The following is a 20,401-nucleotide window of genomic DNA, read 5'->3' on the forward strand; positions in this document are numbered from 1 at the left end:
ATGAATTACCTGAGGTGACTGACATAGCAGTAGAGGGTAAATTACCAGAATGAGCAAGGACTTGTTTGACAATTTTCTTTATGTCAGAAGCAGAAAACGTCTTACTGGTAGTAGTGGATGATGAACCTTCAGCGGTATTGGCGGCAGATCTAGAAGGAGTACCGTGAGACATGTGTTGTTGGGAGTGTCTGTTGGGGTTTTGGAAACAATCACGCTGAAGATGACCACGGGCTTGCTTCTGACAGAATTGGCAAACTCGAACCAGGCATTCCAAGAGAATGTGTCCTGGTTTCTTGCAGTAATTACAGAATCTTGAAGATCCAGATGGATGCCCTTTGTTGTTGGGTTGAAAAGATCCAAATGGATGTATTTTGTTGTTGGGTTGAGGTCCTTTAGGAGTGGCGAAGACAGCATCTATAGAGATAGTCTTGCGAGGGACAAGACGAGTTTCCTCTGAAAGAAGTTTAGTAACAGCTTGATCTAAAGTAGGTAAGTGACTGCGGTGAAGGAGAGATGCACGAACATGCTCAAACTCATTAGTGAGGGACATGAGAAAGAGAACCAAGTGTTGCTGATCTCGATAGTAAAAGTTTTTTTAGCATCGTTGGCATCTGTAAACTCTGGTTCTGAGAAAGCAAGTTGATCCAAAACATAGTGCATCTCAGATAAGAAATTATTAATGGATTGCCCAGGTTGTTGTTGCATATGACGTAGAGTGCCTAGAAGTTGGTATTGATGAGACAGATCTGCGATGGTGTAGCGTTTCTGTAGAAAATCCCATAGTGATTTGGCAGTCTTGAATCTACCAATCTGGAGATTGATGGAGCGTACGCATGTGTTGCGAATCCAAGTGATAATTTGGTGATTTTTGCTAGCCCATTCTTCGAGACAATCTATGTATTTTGTGTTGTCTTCTTCAGCGATTTTCTCTGGTTTGGTGATATCACCAGTAACATAGCGCCAGAGCTTTCTGCCCTTAAGAAAGCTTGACATAGCTTGAGCCCATATAGTATAGTTGAGTCCTTCCATGACAATGGCAATAGGTTGTGAGGCCTCAAGATGCTCCATAATGTGCACGAAATTAGAAGGAGATAGAGATAAAAATAACAGGAATCGAACTGAATTGGTCAGGAAATGACTGATGGAGTGGTGGCTGAGATGATCTCGATGGAGAAAAAGACTCCGACTATAGCGACGACCTAATAGGTATGAAAAGGATATACAAGAGGTTTTTATGATGTGAAGAATCCACTGATAGTGGCAATCACAGAGCATACTTAACTCTTGATATATCGAGAATACTAAGAATAGTAGCTCTGATACCAAGTTGAATTTAAGAGAGAAAATAAGACAATATAAAGAGAAGAGAATTGTATTGAATAGTGTGTTTTGTTTACAAGAGAGGTATCCTATTTATAACCTAATTTGAGAGGAATGTTTTCCTTTCTAACCAATGTGGGACTGACTAACATTTACATTGTATATACATTAACACCTAGAATCACTAACTATATGATTTGCAAAATGCAGTTACGGAGCCAAAGGGGCTGGTGGAGCCATACCACCAAACTCATGGCTGGTTTTCGATGTCAAGTTGGTTGGTGTAAATTGACTTGAGCACAGTAAGATTACAAGATAATCTGGACATTGAACCTCTGTTAGTTTTGTTTTGCTAATTATACAAGGTCACTTTTAGTGCCACCTCCAATTTTGTAGCGGACACAAATTTTGTGGATTTGACTTTGAGAACTTTTTTCTAGCTTGTCCATGCTTTTCATTTTATTTTCACTCTTCTGCGAAAGTTTTTAGATGAATTCTTTCTTCGTCATGGGTTAACAATGCTTTTGTCGAAGATCCTCCTCCAACGTGACTTCGACGTGCCTTGATAAGTGTGTTTTTACACACTTTTTTAATATTTAAATATGTTATTTATTGATTAAATGAATGAAATTCTACTTACAATTAGGTAATATTTGCTTTTGTAGGCTAAAAATCACCCAAGAAAAGAGAACAAGGCAAAAGGGAGTGAAAAAAGGACCAAAAGCACACAAAAATGTGAACTTAGGGACCAAAGTGTACAAGTGCCAAAAGTTGGGGACATAAGGTTGCAATTTTTGGAGGACATGATTGAAAGAAAAATCAAAATTTGAGGACTAAAATGTACAAGATAAAGGCTGAAGGACCAGCCATGCAATTCTTCAAGTACCAAATTGAAGGAAGGAAAAAGAAGGCTAAGGCGCGCGCCTAAGCCTGTAGCTAAGGCATGCATCTTAGCTTCAATTTTGGGCAACTGACAGCAACCAAAAGGTCAAGGCGCACGCCTCAGTTTGAAATGATTATAAAGGACCTGTGCGAACATTTTAATTTATTCAGGGCTTCTTCTTGCAATTTCACTAGGACGGATTTTATACTTTTTAACATAATTTTCACCTTTTGGGAGCCATTCTTCTTCCTCTATTCTTCTTCATTTTGGAAGAAAACCCTACCCTTCTTCTCTCTCTTTCTCTTTCACTTTCCTTTTCATTTTTTTCTTTCTTTTTCTCTTCTTCTTCTTTTCTTTTTCTTTTCTTTTCTTTGGTAATTTTTGAAGCACAATCTAGAGCATAAGAAGATTCAAATAAGGACTTGACAAAGCTTTGGGGAAATCAAGAGCAAGCTCAAAAAAGAGTTTTATCTACACCTTGTATTTTCTCAATTTTTTTGTCAAACTTGGAATGTATTGTACAAAATATTCTCCTTTTTATCATTTGTATAAAATGGGTTAAGTTATTTGTGTTGGGATATTTTTGTAATTTAATCTAGCATTGATTAATTTTAATATTTGATATTGATTTGCTTATTTTCACGTGTTTCTTCTATTGTATTTTATGCATTTTCATTTATGAAGGCAATGAATGATTGTGTTAAGTGAATTTTATATCGTTCGAGAGAAGATTGTACATTTTAGACCAAATAGTAGAAACTCTAAATTTGTGTATAGGATAGAGATATATTCCTAACTCTAGATGACCCATTGAACTATTTTCACAAATATTTAATGCAATTGTTTGGTTTTAATCGACATGGAGATATAGTAGGTTAAAGCAATCAATTAGAGTTAATTTCGCTCGAGAGAATTAATTAACTAAAATTGAAAAAATGGGAACATCGTAAATGAGTAACTTTTTAATTGGTTTGCGGAGAAATTAATTATGTTACGGTTAAACTAGGGACGGCAATCGGGCTCACCGACTTGGGCCGCCCTTGGCTTGAAAAAAGCTCGAGCCTGCCCGGTTTGAGGCTCGGGCCGAGCCCCATTTTTAGGTGCTGAGCAAAGCTCGAGCCAATTCGTGTGACTCGTCGACTCGAAGCATATATTTAAGAAAAATTTTAAAAAAACAAAAATTTAAAGCAGCGTGCTGCTACCAGAAATAGGGTAACAGGTTGTTGGCAGCAACCTACTGCCATTTTATTTAATAAAAAATATTTCAAAACCAAACAAAATCCAAGCTGGCCTAGCTCGGCTCGGAAAGGCCCGAGCAGAAAGCTTAATTTTTTTGGTCGAGCTTTTGTTCGACTCGGCTCGGGCCCGGAAAAAAGCTCGAATATTTTACCCTAGCCGAGCCCGAGCCTAGAATTTCAGCTCGCGAGCCAACTCGACTCGACTCGTTGACATCCCTAAGTTAAATGAAACCATAAATCCCAACCACGTTTTCTTTGAAAATTTTCAAGATTTTTATATTTTCTTATTTTGTATGTTTTTAGTTAATTTCCTTATTTCAAAAGCATAGTTTTAATTGTGTGTGTTTATTTTATTTTTAGAATTAAATTAATCCAGGTTGTGTAATTTAAAGTATACATTTCTCAAGAGATTGACAACCCGAACTCAAAATGTCAACTTTATTACTTAAGCACGACCCGTGCACTTGCGGCATGCACTTTTAGTGAACATGCCTCTTGCTCACTTCTCCAAGCGCGTGGTCGGCTATTTCCAAATTATTGAATATCTTTTTTATAGCGTGTTGTCAATCGAGATATTTTTGAAAATAGAAACTACATATCAAGGATCAACATGATTTGATTTGAGTAGTTTTTGATCTATTTTCAAATCAACTTTTAAAACGCTTGACAAAACATCAAGTTAAATTGAGTCATTTTATTTTCTAGACACATAATAACACAACATTAAACATAAAAAATAAACAAAACACTTGTTTTCATATCATCCTGGCATCACTTTGAGAAATTAATGACCAAAATTTGACCAGCTTAAAGTATATTGAGCAATCAAATACGTCTTTTTTACATGTATTTTTTCTCTTCCGTCATCGAGCATCTAATAGTAATGGGGGCGTCGGTTATGAAATTAGTTACTCGGGTCAATTATTTTGCTAGAAATATAAAATTGAAGTGATAATCCGTCAGTCACGTCAATTATTCTGTTAAAAAAGCAAAATGAACGTGATTCTAATGAGTAATGTCCAACACTTTCTTGGTACGTATCATTCTTCTACTCGTTTCTTACTGATATTACATTATAATCAAATCGCATAACATATTTTTGTGTCACATTATTAATTGGGGGTGTTCAAGAAATTAAAAAAGCTTCTTAATTTTTTCATTCTTCTCTTGTTATGTTTTTAATTTTTAATTTTTAATTTTTTTTATTAAAGTTGATTGACTTTCAATCTTATATGAACTTCAATTCAACCGTGTGAGCTATTGACATAATTTTTTGTTCAGCGTAGTTTCACAGTGACATCAGTTTTTAATGCCTTTTTTTTTTGGGTTCAGTTGATAATAAGTCAGTTTTGTTGGAAAATCAATCACCAAATTGATGGGATTTTATATTTGTGATTGTTCATTTGTTTGTCGTCAACTATATTTCCTGATTAATTATGTTTTTATTTTTGTTCTTTAGGTTGAATGGTAAAAAGAAGAGAAGTCCTGTAGTACGCAATGCTATGATATTTCCGCAAGTATATTTCTAGCAAGTCAGTAATATATAAAAACAAGGCGTGTTTGGCTAAGCTTAAAGTTGAGAAACTTTTTGTTTCTAAGCATGATTGGTTATGTTACTTTTCTTTTTTTAAGTAAAATACTTATTTATTTAGCATCTAGTATCAAAGCATCTCTAAGAAACTCTTTAAACCTGAGATGTTCTTTATATTAAAGAGCTAACTTTTAAAATCATGCTCTAAAAAATACTTTAAATTAAAAAATTTTATTTAGATAGTGTGTTTGGCTCTCTATAAATTAAATGCATTCAAAGTGTTTTAATTTTCAACGTAGAAAAAAAATATAATCTAGAGAAAAATTGTTAAAATAAAAGATAGGTGATACTACACGTATACCAAGATATCCATGATAGTGTTCATTCCCTCACATAGAGGAGGGCCCACTTCCAATCAAATATAATTTATTAGAAGTGGGTCCTCCTCTTTGTGAAGGGGATGGACATGATTATAAACACGTATTATGTACAAATAGCATATTCCATAAAAGATAAAAAAAAAAAAAATATTTTTTGAGAGTAATACATTAAATGTTAAATATAAAGAACTTGGTTTCATATCATCCTGACGTCACTTTAAGAAGTTTAATGACCAAAATTCGATTAGCTTAAATATAGTAAATGTCTACTTTACGTGTATTGTTCCTCCTCCGTGACAGAGCATCTTATGGTAACAGGGCATCAATTATGAAATTAGTCACTAGGGTCAATTATTCTATTAGAAATATGAAATGGAAGTGATAAATCGTCGGTCATGTCAATTATTCTGTTAGAAATGCAAAACGGAAGTGACTCTAGTGAGTAATGTCCGACACTTTGAAAAATTTAATGGTCAAACTACGATCAAACTAATAATTTTTGGGTAATTAATACAAAATATCCCTACCATTCAATGTTATTGTGCACAATGTAGGGACCTTTTATTTTTTGACACTTTCACCCAAATTTTCACATTTCATTGTAGAAAATGTCCTTTTCTTATATATACAATGACAAATATATCATTAATAGAATAAAAAGAAAAAAATAAAGGATAAATTGCAATTATACTTCCAAACTTTTCAAAAACTGCAAATAGGTTCATATAAATTATTAAATAGGTAATTAGCACAAAACGTCTCTACTTTTTAATATTTATTGTGCAAAACTTTTCTATCTTTCATTTTTTGATATTTTCGCCCTTATTTCGATATTTTATTGCGAAAATCATCATTTTCATCAATTTTCTAAATTAAAAGTTGTACGGTCAAACCGAGCCCCATCTTGAGGTGCTGAACCGAGCCCGAGCCGACCTGTGTGGCTCGCGGGCCGACTTGCAAAAAAAAAATTTGTTAAAAGACAGCAAGCTGCTGCCTTAAATAAAGGCAGCTATCAACTGCCTTTTAAGGGGAAAAAACGAGCCAACTCGGCTCGGCCAGTTTTGGTTGGGTAAGCTTGGGCCGAGCCTTGATTTTTTGGCTGAGCTTTTACTCGGCTCGGCTCAGCCCAAAAAAAGTCCATCTTCAAAAAGCTTGAGCTGAGCCCGAGCTTTGATTTTCGGCTTGTTGCCATCCATAAATATGCCCTCCTATTTAAATAAAATAAATAAAGAACAAATTGCAACTATACTTCCAAATTTTTTTAATAAGTACACATAAATAAGGAAAAAAGAAATAAGATTTTTCAAAAAAAATAAAAATAAAATTATTTAAAAAAAATTTGTGCTTTTTTTTGAAAAATTTGGAAGTATAACTATAATTTGCTCTTTATTTTTCTTTCCTTTATTATTGTTTTATTTAAATATGAGGGTATATTCGTTATTTTACAGCTTTTAATTCAGAATATGGATGAATACGATGATTTTGACAACGAAATATGAAAATAAGGGCAAAATGCCAGAAAATGAAAAGTAAGAACGTTTTGCACAATAATATTGAAACATAGAAACATTTGTGCTAATTACTCTTTTAATAATTTATTTTGCAATTTTTTAAAAAGTTTGGGAGTAAAAGTACAATTTGTTCTTTAAATTTTCTTCTCTTTTTTTTTGTTTTATTTAAATAGGAGGGTCTATGTATCATTTTATCCCTTTTCTTTATTGATAAAGGGACATTTTCCGCAATAAAATTAAAAAAGGAGATAAAAATGTCAAAAAATGTAAGGTATAGAAATTTTCACAATAACATTGAAAAGTATGAATGTTTTGTGCTACATGCTAATTATCCTTTTATTTAAATATGAGAGTATATTCAATATTTTACAGTTTTTAATTGAGAAAATGGATGAAAATGATAATTTTCACAATGAAATGTGAAAATTAGGAGGAAAATGCCAAAAAATGAAAAATATAGACGTTCTGCACAATAATATTGAAAAATATGGACGTTTTATACTAATTACCCTTTTAATAATTTATCTAAACTCATTTGCTAAAAAAAGTATGGAAATATAATTGCAATTTATTCTTTAATTTTTCTTTTCTTTTCTTTTTTTTTTTTATTTAAATAGAAGGATATATTTATCGTTTTACATTTTTTTTAATTGAGAAAAGGGCCTTTTCCGTAGTGAAAAAGTGAAAATAGAGGTAAAAATATAAAAAATAAAAGATAAAAACATTTTGCACAATAACATTGAAAGGTATAAACATTTTGTGCTAATTACCTATAATTTTTCCTATACCCCCTTTTTTGAGCACATGCCACTCTTTGTTTCATCTCTTTCCTTAAAACCCTAAAGTCTCTCTCCAATATGCGGTGCCTCCTTTGGCAGGTAGCGGCAATCTTCTTTCTTGGCACGTATCATTCTTCTACTCGTTTCTTATTGATATAACATTATAATCAAATCACATAACATATTATTGATCTCAAAAAATGCGCCAACAGAATTCTGATCTTGTCCCTTCCATGTGGACATTACTTGCACACTGAACAAACCGTTAGGAGGCAAAGGTCACCGATCGAGAAAAATGTCTGACGACCCTTTGCACTCGAACGATCAAATCAACTGCCAGACAAGAGAATATGAGTGCAAGAGAGGGAGAGGGGATTTGGATAGGATTAGAAAAACATACTTTAATTATGAAATGAGTCTCGTATATATAGAGAAATAAATGGAGACGGGCTTGGTAGGTTAAAGAAATGAACCAAGTCCAATGAGACCCAATATGAACTAGGTATAACATATTTTTGTGTCAGATTATTAATTGGCGGCCTCCAAGAAATAAAAAATCAATTTTTTTTATTTTATTTTTTCATTCTTCTCTTGTCATGTATTTAATTTTATTTTTTTTAATAAAGTTGATTGACTTTCAATCTTATATGAACTTCAATTCAACCATTTGAGCTATTGAAATAATTATTTGTTCAGCCTAGTTTAACTGTGACATAAGTTTTTAATGCTTCTCTTTTTGGGTTCCAGTTGATAATAAACTAATTTTGTTGGAAAATCAATCACCGGACTCTGGTTCGAGCCTATTTTCGTTTTTTTGTATCAGTGTTATAGCTCACTAAACTGTATTTCGTCACAATGAATGAACAAGGAGCTCCTTCAACCGGTTTTCATGGTTCCTAAATTTATAACAGGACTTTTATTAATAAATTAGACATATATAGTTATTTAGGGGAATGTTGTAGATGGTTTTGTGGTGAGGTTGGGTGGGTTTATTATCCCACTTTTCTTGAGTGATTCCCTTGGTATACAGCCTCTTCATTCTTAGCGTACGCTTGTGATCTCTCGCTGTGAGAAGCTGAATTTTTTGTTTTTTTATTTTTTGATTTTGCAGATTGCTTTATGAAAATAAATAAATAAATAAAAGAGTGTCGAAGTGAGGTGAGAAATGAATGACATAGAGATGAAAAATCCCGATCCTGTGGTTTCTGAGACTGCATCAGAATCAGAAGAAGATGAAGATGTGAAACTGACTGAACCTTCAACCAATGCTGTATACAACAAAGATGGCTTGTTTGATAAACTCGGAGATATAAGTTGGCCTGACAATGTTAAATGGATACACAAGCTTTTGATCGATATCGATAAGGAGCAAGAGGTAAATGATGACTTGACACGGGAGCTTGCTTTCTACACCCAGGCACTAGAGGGCACGAGGCAAGCTTTAGTGGAACTTTAGTCAATGCAACTTCCTCTTCTTAGGCCTTCTGATTATTAGGCAGAAATGGTTAAGTTTGATGCGTACATGGAGAAAGTTAAGAGCTTGCTGTTAAGTGAAAAAAGAAAGGTCGAGGAGGCTGAGAAGGAAGGCTAGAGAGTAAGAAGTTAGCTAAAGAGATACAGGCACAGAAGCTAAAGGAGAGGATCAAGCAGAACTGCAGAAGAAAGAAGATGTAGAATCTGTTAAGAAGTCGAGAAAGCATAGGCTGCTCAGCGGATTTGAAGGGGAAAATAAAGATGGCGACTTTGATTTGGATTTTGAGAATGGAAAAGCGTTTGAGAGATCGAATAAGAAGAGGCGTGGGGTGGCTCCTGGAGATCGCTGTGGAGGGAAGCCAAAACAGGTTGTTTTGGCGAAAACAGGAAGAAAGGATTGGATATAACCCGGAAGAATAGGGAATTTAGGGATTCCAAGTTTGGATTTGGAGGGAAGAATTGGTTGAAAAACCAAAACACAGTTGAGACCACAAATGATATAAGAGGCTTTAAGAAAAGCAATTTTTCTGGTAAAAAGAAACAGAAAAGGCGAGAGATTGGATCGTGTTATGGTTCAAAATAATTTATGAATGGCCTCTTCTAGCTCGTCTGAGCCTTTTTTAAGTCATTATAGATTTGTCTATGCTCACAAATTTGTGATGTTTAGTTTTATTCATGTTCAATTGAAGCATTTACTTTATATGATCTTGATTATTGCTTCAATGCTGTTGTTGTTAATGATTTTTTAGTGGAACTTGCCTTGTCAATCTTGAGATTAGCATTATGCCCTTTGTTCACGGATCTACCATTGTTTTGAACACTACTTAGACGGTTTCTACATATTTGTTACGCATTATTCCTAGTTCTGTATATCAAACGTGCCATTGTTTTTTAGGAATGAGATTCTCAATGGTGATTGTCGATCTTTTTCCCTTGAAGCATATTATCACTAGGAGATTTCCTCTTTTCTTTTTTCTTTTTTTCTTTTTTTTTATGAGTTGGTAGATTTGTTACACTCGTAATTTTAATGCATTTGTTTATTAAAGTAGAATCTTAGCCAGTTTGAGTGAATTGTCAATTTGTCTAATCTTATTACCAAAATCATTTTTGAACAATCTGGTTGATTTAGCTATGTGTTTCGTCAGATACCCCAGACTGTGGATTCTGTTCCAGCTTTACATTTGTCAAAAATTGTAGCCACTTTTTAACTTCTTGCTTGCCCAAGATGGAAAGAGGAGTGGACAGTTGACCTTTCAACCTCTTTCTCTTTCACTGGATACTTTCTTCATTCAGAAGGCTTAATTATGATATGCAACCAACGGTCATTTCTTGGATCAAATCATTAAACCAATGAATAGTTTAAGTTTCTATGTGTTGATGATTAAATTTGAGTGATTTTTTAACAATTTAAAATTTTAAATGAAGTGGTTAATATGAATAATGTTACAGTCGAGGTGACGTTATGTGATAAGACTCAACAAAAGATAAAATTAAATGACTTATTTAATTGTTCCACTATTTTAGTATCACATTAGTATTATCCAAACTAGTGATGCTACTTAGCATTACTCAATTAATAGAGTGTTAAGAGTAGTTAAAGGTGTTTTCAAATGTCAATGACACTTATTTATGAGGATTATGCAAGTATTTTTAATGAAAAAATAGATCAAAAGTTACACCAAGATTTTGAATCGAAAGAGATATTTCAGAGAATTGACTGATATGTTCTCTATACCAATAATTGAGTTGGGTTCGGCATGAGAGGAGCGTGTTGGATACTAAATTTTAATAAATATAATTTTTCATTGTTTAAATTTTTAGATGAGATGGTTTGGTATTATGACAATATTGGAAAATGAATACTGCATTAGAAACTGATAGTGAATACACCATTAGGAACTGAGTGTCAATGTGGGGCCATCTTTGGTAGTTGCTTGACTTTGATTAAACAATGAATGGCAGTTAAGACCCACAATTTAGTTAGGAAAGAAAGGTCAAGATTAATTAGTTATAATCAATTGACAGAGGATCATTAAACTGATCACATAACATGTGTACAAGATTAGCTTTCACAACACACCTCATCATTCAATCCTTAGGTTGTACTAAAAGAGTAACTTCCTTGCACACTTCTTCATTGAGTCCCCCCTATAAAAGGCTTGATTCATTTCTATTATGCTAACAAGTTCCAAAATTCTTCTCAAATTACTCCCTGCTCTCGAGTCGGTTCTTTCTACACCAACAAGATCAAAGACCTCAAATTTAATATATAAGAGAAGAGGTCTTCGGAAGTAGCTAAAGGAAGTGTCTAAATACATCGATTTATACCAACGTGACTGCTTACTATTTTTACGAGGCATCTCAGAATTTGTCAATTTTTGCTTGTCATCATGTTTGTTTCCACATTTGAATTGATCTGCCTGGCAGCCTCCAATTCTCATGCTGTTTTTTGTTTCTTCAATCTAATCATAGCCATTCTAGTTGTTGGCAGTTCCAAGTCTACTTCACAGTATAATGAAAAGAAACCCGATCCTTGTCATAGCTTTGCCCATGAAAACAAAGATTCCACAAACATGAAAAATGCCTCTTCTTCAAGTGAGATAGAGAAGAAATTGGTCAAAACTGATGAAGATGAAGCATCATTTGTCAGTATAACAACTGTCAACGATGAAGAAAGAAGCTTGGTTGAAGAAGAAGAAGCTGAAGCATCATTTGTTAGTATAACAACAGTCAACATTAATGAAGAAATAAGCCGGGATGAAGAAGAAGATGACGATGATGAATTGAGAAGAAGAATTGAAGAATTTATTGAGAAAGTTAACAAAGGATGGAGGGTTGAAAAGTTGAAAACATATTGTTTAGTCCAGTGACAGTGTCAATGAAAGTCGTCAAGTCTTCTCCGGGCATTCCAATGGAAATTTTATAGAATAATTACATAAATTAAGCACTTGTTTTAGTCCAATCACCAATGTTCATTCTTTTTCTTTCCCCAAAGTTTTAGCATCTTTTGTTTATTGGGTAGAATGGAAAGGATACTACTAGACAGCATTAAAGAATAAAAATAAACAAAAATCTCATAATTTATAGAGTAACCATGTCCGTAATGCATACTAAACATGTTCCAGGTGTCGTATGTTTATACATAAGAAGTGTCAGTCGATTTCAAGTTTGCAGATTTCCCTTTTCAATCTTTGATGAAAGGAAGATTTTTTCTCCTGATGATATCATTTTCTTGGCTCCATAACCAACTTTATTTTAGATTACTTGTTCAGGTCTTTGCTTGATTTGTAATTAAACTCAGTGGGTAGATGTAGAAAAGTCAGTAAGAAAAGACCACACTTTTTCCTGTCTGATTGTAGTATATAATCTTCACTTTAAGTAATAGATGAGCAAATAGGAAAAAGAAGTTTGTCTTCCAATATAAATAAAAGTGACAATAAATTCCAGTTTCATGCATTTAAAATTCTACAAGAAGTTACACAACAAGATAGAGTAAAACAGTATCATAGAACAATCACACTACCACAAAGTCCTAAACCTAATGCCTAAAAGGGAGGGAGAAGGAAACTTTGGGTCGAACCACTTGATAACATACAGCTAATCGACGCTCTAACAGGGGGTCAGAAGTAAGTAAAGGCTAAAAGTTCCATACCGAACAAAAACAGCTAAAATACAAAGAAGATGAACACAAATGACACAATCAGCAAGTAATATCATGGCTATGCTCTCTAGAATCTTCTCCTTGAAGTGAGGCATTGTTTTCTGGGTCCGTGCCCATCGAGACATGCATCAAGTCCAGAGAAGCCGAGTTGTCTCCATGGAAGGAAGCAGATGAGGTCAAATTTGGCTTCTGTCCACCATAGGCTCCTTCGAATCTTTCTTCAGAAATAGGATTAGCAGGACTTTGGGTAAAAGCTATCGAGTGTTCGTATTTTGGTTTCTTGGGCTTTTGCTCTTGCTGATGACCCGGGATAAAGCTCCCTAGCACAACCTGTAATATATACATGTTTAAATATGTTACTTTTCTTTTACTTTTAGGTAAAAATAGAAGTTACAATGAAAGTAATTCTTGCCTTATTGACATGAATAATATTATCTAATGTGGCATTATGTGATAGGTTCAATCAAATGTGAAATTATGTGATCACATAATTGAACTTGTAATTTAATGTCATTGATGTGCCACCTAAACACCAGTAGTGTTAAATAGCATTACTCTATTGACATATGACCGTCTTATTCGCGTTGTTCAAAAAAGCAAAATAATAATAATAATAATAAATTCCTCACCTGAACAGGTCCAGCTGCGACTAGCATGCCAGCAACTCCTCCCCCCATAACACGGCCATCCGGCCCTGCCAGAGAGACACTCAACCCACCAGATCTGCTTTTCGTCAACCCATTATCGCTGAGCATAAATGATCCCATCAAAGAAAGTATTTCAAAGCAGCCCTGCAGAAATCACACATTTTATAATTTAGAAACATTGGTATTCATTCACTCAAAAAACATTTTCTGAAATTTCTAGTGGACACAAAAATCTCTCACCTCGTATGTCAAAGTACCACCCGAAGAATTAGGTTGACGCAGTGTAACATTTGATATTGCACCATTTGCTGCCAGAACGCAAATTGCTCTAGACCCTTGTTGAGAAAAAGATATGATCTTCATTGTAATATCCTGATAAAATGAGAGAGAGATCAAGATTCAAAAACATAAAGACGGCCATTAGAAATAAATCCAACAAAAAAATCGAAGCTCTAATAAAATTAACGGTATGAATTGAAACGAGTCTCAACTTCCTAATATTGCTGTTACTTACGCTATGCAATCATTGCAAAATTTATGGATCAAATATCATTTGCCGGGATGCAAAAATTGCTTCAAATTTATATCAAGCCCTATATTCACTGCCACCACACTTTCTAAGATACTCAATGAAAATATCATATTTTAATTTCATAAATTGTCTTTTTTTCTTTTAATTTAAGTTGAAGGTTTATCAGTGTACAAAAAGGAGCTATTTAAATGTAATGGCATTAGAAAATGAAACTCTTGGCTCATGGGCATTCACAACAAATTGCAATATAGAACATTAGTTCGCCTTGAAGACTCTACAGGGCCAAATTATAAATAATTAATAAAAATAAATATAAAAAATGATTCCTTGTTCAAATAGAGATACGTGAAAAAATATTAATGGAAAATAAGTTTATTAAATCAAACTGAACGAAAAGGAAATCGTCAAATTTACTTATTCTTAAAAGTACCTCGCCAGTGTTAACAGTAATCACATGGGGAGTAAAACTTGCATCAACAGAGCATGCCACCGATCCTCCTACAAATATAGATATATGTCAAGGCATTTGATAGGGTGAATGTAAAAGTTCATTGAAAGCACAAGCATGCTAAATTACACAAGAACCAACAACTTTTATGAAAATTTACTTGTTACCCCAATTACTTCAAAAACTTCTATCTGGCTGTCCAAACTCTTAATAACATCACAATTATGTTCGATTCTATCCCTCAAAATCTTTGGTTTGCCCAGATACTATAATTGTTGATGTTGTCATCGAGTGTTGATTATTTATTCTATGTGAGTTCTGCAACAATTAATTCAAAACAGTAAATTTCTTTATTGATCATGCACCAACAGAGGAGTCTGTCCGAATAACAAGAAAATTGATATTTTCAAGCTCGACAGTTACCGGAGACAAATGCCGAAATTATCCAAGTAAATGGTGGGCTCCTCTGCATTATTGGCTGGAGTCATATACCAACTGGTTTGTGTTTAAAACAAATACGCTTGGTAGCATGCATAAATTGAGACAACGAATCATGTTAAAATAGGCATTACAGTGGGACTTCCTGAACAACAATATTAACTTTCTGAGATAGCAAATATTATACCCATTTTTGGCATCAGATCCACAAATGTTGCATCACCTTTTCATCATTATCCACTTAGTGCATGATTGGTAAGCAGTATTGAAAAACATTCACCCTTATGAATAACAAAATATTAGTATCTTTTTCATAATATTCTCTCGTATTGTCCAATGCTCCCTACCAAATATAGCATCAATTTCTTTATTCTGCAATTTCTGAATAAAGACAGATCTTGAATCTAGTACATCATCTTAGGATTGAATGATTCCTCAATATCCAGTCCCAGTATCGTAAGGGTTGGAATTCCACATTTGGCACATAAAATATCATTTAAAATTGACCCAAAAACACGAGCACCCTATGAAAGAAAAGCAGATGAGTAGATCCAGTTTCTGTACACTTGCTATAAATATTAAACATGACAACATCATATCCACACAGATTAACCACAGTAACATTCTAATTATATATAATTGCAATGCAACAGTAAAACTAAATAATTATTCTAAATTCTCACTTAGAATCATTTAAAAAAAACACCAAATCAGTACCTGGACTTTCCATTTCCAACTTATGCTTCTTCTTGAAATGGGCGATAGACCGAAATGGAAAAAAAAAAATACATTGAAAAAAAAATTACAAAAAACTTAAATTTTTAAAAAAAAAAGTAAAAAACCCAAAAAAAAAAAAAAACATATTTGAAACCCAATTTAATCCTCTATAAATCTAGAAAATTAGAAATCGGCTCTGAATATTCAAAGATCATCAGGGTACAACAGGGCTCTACTGTTGGAACATGCTCACTGTGATTTCTTGAACTTACAGCTTAATATCTGCATTTGCAGAGCATTAAGGGCTAATGAAAAAATCAAAATGTTAAATCGGAATTTTTGGAAGTAGTTGTGAAATTAGGGTTTTGCTAGAAAAAGTTGATAAAGAAAATAAAGTAGAAAAAATTCAGAATTTTAAAATAAAATAAACCCGAGAAATTAAATATAATAATTTAATTAGGTAAGAAGCAATATTTTTTAAATTACAAAATTCAAAGTATTAATTATGGTTAAGTAAATGGTTTCACGTCCGTCCCGGAAATTTAATAAATTATATATTTAAGAACTTGAAAATTTAATTAAAAAATAGTGAAATTTCGGAAAAGATAATTCTTTTAAATTTTAAAATGCAATTTAATTTAATTTAAAGCTGTAAAGTTAACGTTAGAGGCATGCTTCTTTTTTCAACCTACGACCTGGTCGTTGTCGTTTTGGGTGAATTAAATTTGATTGTGTAAACTAGGATGCCCTTGAATTTATTGATTATTACTGTTTTACCATTTTGTGCACTTTAATGAAGATCAAGAGTAGGGAGGCAATTTGACTCGTCGACTCAGACAGCTTGTGGCTCGTGTAAGAACACGTGACTGCCTATAACGAGCCAAGCCTTGAAAAAATAGCTACTGCTGACAACTATATGCTACTTGTTATGCTACAAATATGAAGTAAAATTTTGAATTTTATATTAATTTACTTCAGTCAGTTTTAACTTGTAGTATTCTAGTTTCAACTTCAATTTTCAATTTTTTTTGTTCTAATATTCAGTTTCTTTTACTCTGATATTCAGTATGTTTTGTTGTATGTTTATATATGGATTTTACTAGTAATGAGATTAATCAATTTATGGGTAGTTCGAGTATTCCGTTCGGCTACGAAACATTTCAAAATGGTCTAATTGATTTAGAGGATATCGAAGAGAAAGAAATACTCGAGACTAAAAGTGTCAAAAAAAAGAATTTTCGAATTATTGGCAGCACATGACACGTAAAAAAGTTAGTGTTTAAAATGAAGTTAATATTTGAAAAGCATGTTGTAATTACTACTGCTGGCAACTATATGTTGCTTGTTATGCTATAAAAATGAAGTAAAATTTTGAATTTTATATTAATTTACTTCAGTCAGTTTTAACTTGAAGTATTCTAGTTTCAACTTCAATTTTCAATTTCGTTGTTCTAATATTCAGTTTCTTTTATTCTGGTATTTAGTATATTTTGCTGTATATTTATATATGGATTTTACTAGTAATGAGATTAATCAATTTATGGGTAGTTCGAATATTCCATCCAGCTATGAAACATTTCAAAATGGTCTAATTGATTTAGAGGATATCGAAGAGGAAGAAATGCTCGAAACTAAAGTGTCAAAAAAAGTATTTTCGAATTATTGGCAACACATGACACGTAAAAAAGTTAGTGTTCAAAATGGAATTGATATTTGAAAAGCATATTGTAATTACCATAGCAAAGAACTTAGTTGGAAGCTCAATTCAAGCACAACGCATTTAAATAGGCACGTATTAAGGAGTTGCAAAGCGAAATTAGTTGGTCTCGACTCGAAACAAAATCGAACTAATGTTTGACAATTTTGGTTTTACTCATTCAACTTTTGTATATTCATAGGAAATATTTCGTGAAAAATGGTTGCGTACACGGCTGTAGTAGAGATGCCGTTTACGATAATAGACTTAATACACTTTACCCGATTTGTGCAGAATTTATCTCCGACATGGGTATACTTCTTAGCGTAGACATACTTTTCGATCAAATACTATAAAATTATATAATAAAAGAAAACAAGTTGAAAGAGAATGTCTAAAAAATTTTAATAATGTTATATCATTTACCCTTATTTTATGGATCGATAGTAATAAAAAATGTTATATTGTTGCTACGACTCATTACATTAATCATCTGTGACTTCTACGTAAAAGGATTATTGAGTTAAGATGTGTAAAATATCTTTATAATTTCGCTAACATTTACATAATTTTAAAAGATATTATGAGAAATTGTTCGAAATTTTACTTTTGATAATACTATTGTGAACAAAGGTGTTATCAAAAAATTTATTAATGATCTTAACCATGTGTTCGGAAGTTTATTTTTCATTAATGTTGTGCATGTCACATTATCAATTTGATTATAAAAGATGGATTAAAACAGATAAAATGGCTCTAGATAAAATTGAATAAGTAATAAATTTTATTACCGTATCATCAGCAAAAAAGTAAACACTTAACAATTTGTGTGCAAAGTATGACTTACAAGATAAATCATTACCCACTAATGTAAACACATATGGAACTCTACATATCTTATACTACATTCGTGTAAAAATTATGATAAAATTATTTCACTATATTCTAATGGTAAGCATACATATAAACCCGAACATAATTTGAAATATTGAAAATAGTCTATTGCATTGTGTGAAAATTTTCTTAAAACCTTTTTTCGATGTCACAAAGGAACGTGGTGATGTTTATTGCCTACATTTTTACTTGTTTTACAAAACTTTTTCTACATTTACAAACATTTCATAAATATAAGAATTTGCCACTTTTGTTGATTTAGTCTATTCTATGGAGTTAAAATTTCTTAAATATTAGAAAGAGTTGTTCTCTTTATTTCTTTTAATTTCAATGATAAACCATTGACTTAATTTAACTGGTTTAAAAGTTATTATAAAGGAGATTTCAAATTTCATGAATGTGAATTTATTATTTGTATTATCAAATCTATGTTATATGAAATGTCTAACTATTATGTTGAAAAAGCAGGTCAGGGCAATTTTACTTTCCAAAATTCTTTTTTAAGAAATAATTCAACAAATTTATATAATATATAACACTAATACAAATGTTCTCTCATTTAGTTCTAATTCATAAATATCTAGAATGATAAATGTCAGTGGTACAAATCCTGAAATTCCTTCTGAGTTAGTTAGAAATTTGTACGTAAATATTCGTAGTGTGCTACGATCAAAAGAATTACAGAAATTTAGTTTTCTATCATAGTGGAGATGTAACGAAATGCAATATTTAATTGTATAAAAAATTACACGTGATCTACTACCACCTTCTATGTCTACAGTAGCATCGGAGGCTATATTTAATTTAGGTAATCGAATATTACCAAACAAACGATCAATACTAAGAGAAGATGTATTGAAAACTTTAATATGCTTGAAGGACTTGGAGTGTGCGGAATTACGTATTCAAGAACAAATTGACAGTATAATAGTCGAAGAGTTGTAACAGATCAAAGAATAGGATATTGTAAGTTTTTAAATTGGTTAGTTTAAAAAAATACATAATTTTTAAATTTATTTGTTTCAAGAATATTTCATATTTGTACAATTTTAATTCCGCCTACATTGATTGTAGCCAGTCCCATACCTGAAAAAATGAGGATGGTTGTAACTTTCATTTAATTTATAGTTTTTATAAATTGCACAAGTTTTAAATTCTTTAAGAAATGTTAAATTTGTCACGAATTAAAAAAAAAATGAGCTGGCTCGACTCGTTATGGCCTGAGCCTAGATTTTTGGCCAAGCAAAAGCTTGGTTCAACTTGAGCCAAAAAAGTCCGAATCATTTTTATCCAAACCGAGCTGAGCTTCGAGTTTTGGCTCACGAGTTGGCTCGACTCATTGACATCCCTAACCAAGATCGAAGAAAAATCATTTCTTGTAATAATGGAAATTAATTAGATCAAAACTAACTTGATATGTTGTGAATGTGAATTTGATTGAACAAAAGATAAAAATCAAGAATATAGAAACTTCGTGTAAAAGAATACATGCAACTCTTATTGTAGTTGATTTTTTTTTTTTAATGAAATCTTGTTATGATTCATGTCCTAGAGTCGATCAACTAAATTCTCGAATAAAGAACGGAAATTTTATATCGCTTTTGAGCGAACATCAACCTTAGACTTGCCAAAAAATATGAAAATTTTCGTTGATTTTCATGCTTATATAAGTTCAAAAAGCAACTTTTTATTTAAAAATGATGTACTAAAAAAATTTGAAAAAACAAAAGTTTGTTCTTAGGAAGCGAAATTTTAATTTGCTTTCGAGGAAGATAGCAATGCCAAAAATCTGAAATTTTTATGCTGGAATAAGCTCAAAAAGTAACTTCTTTTTTTTCTTCTTTTCAAACTAAGTTATACACATATATTAAAGGTGTATTTGATATGTTTTACGTTTCTGCTTTTACTTCATGGAGAAGAACTTTTAGAGGAAACTTCTTTAATTTTTGTTTAAAAACTAATTTTGAAAAGCACTATCTAATCCAAGGTACTTTTAGAGGAAGCCGCATTAGACCAACTTCCTCTAAAAGTTCTTCTAACTAGAAAAATTACTTTCATAAAATTAGCCAAACGGATCTAAATGCTACTTTTGAATTCAAAAGCCTATTTTAACTTTTCGAAAGCCATGCCACACTAACCTTTAGAAATAGCTACTTTTAAATTTAAAAGCTTATTTTGACTTTTTGAAAGTCATGCCACACCGGCCTTTAGATATAGCAGGTGACTTACTTTTTAGCTTCTCAACATGATCAG

General features: G+C 32.4%; 1 protein-coding gene and 1 pseudogene across 1 annotated transcript; one reads left to right on the top strand and one right to left on the bottom strand.

The window, feature by feature from the left end:
• Positions 1-8,807: 8,807 nt before the first annotated feature.
• LOC111406768 lies at positions 8,808-11,985 on the top strand (annotated as a pseudogene).
• A 555-nt stretch (positions 11,986-12,540) lies between these two features.
• Positions 12,541-15,609, bottom strand: LOC111406069 (AT-hook motif nuclear-localized protein 7). The gene is made up of 5 exons (XM_023035261.1): positions 15,559-15,609; positions 14,386-14,453; positions 13,664-13,795; positions 13,406-13,567; positions 12,541-13,106 (listed from the first exon to the last, which is right to left on the bottom strand). Exons 1-5 carry the CDS (start codon positions 15,569-15,571, stop codon positions 12,816-12,818), a joined length of 666 nt encoding a protein of 221 aa, XP_022891029.1. The 5' UTR covers positions 15,572-15,609; the 3' UTR covers positions 12,541-12,815.
• Between the last annotated feature and the right edge of the window lie 4,792 nt (positions 15,610-20,401).

Source organism: Olea europaea, chromosome 12 (assembly GCF_002742605.1).
Source record: "Olea europaea var. sylvestris chromosome 12, O_europaea_v1, whole genome shotgun sequence".
Classification (NCBI taxonomy): Eukaryota; Viridiplantae; Streptophyta; class Magnoliopsida; order Lamiales; family Oleaceae; genus Olea; species Olea europaea.

Coding starts and splice junctions, on each gene's coding strand:
- LOC111406069 (XM_023035261.1), bottom strand. Junction 13,568..13,663: donor GTGGTACTTTGACATACGAG/GTGAGAGATTTT, acceptor TGATTTCTGCAG/GGCTGCTTTGAAATACTTTC. Junction 13,107..13,405: donor TCGCAGCTGGACCTGTTCAG/GTGAGGAATTTA, acceptor TATATATTACAG/GTTGTGCTAGGGAGCTTTAT.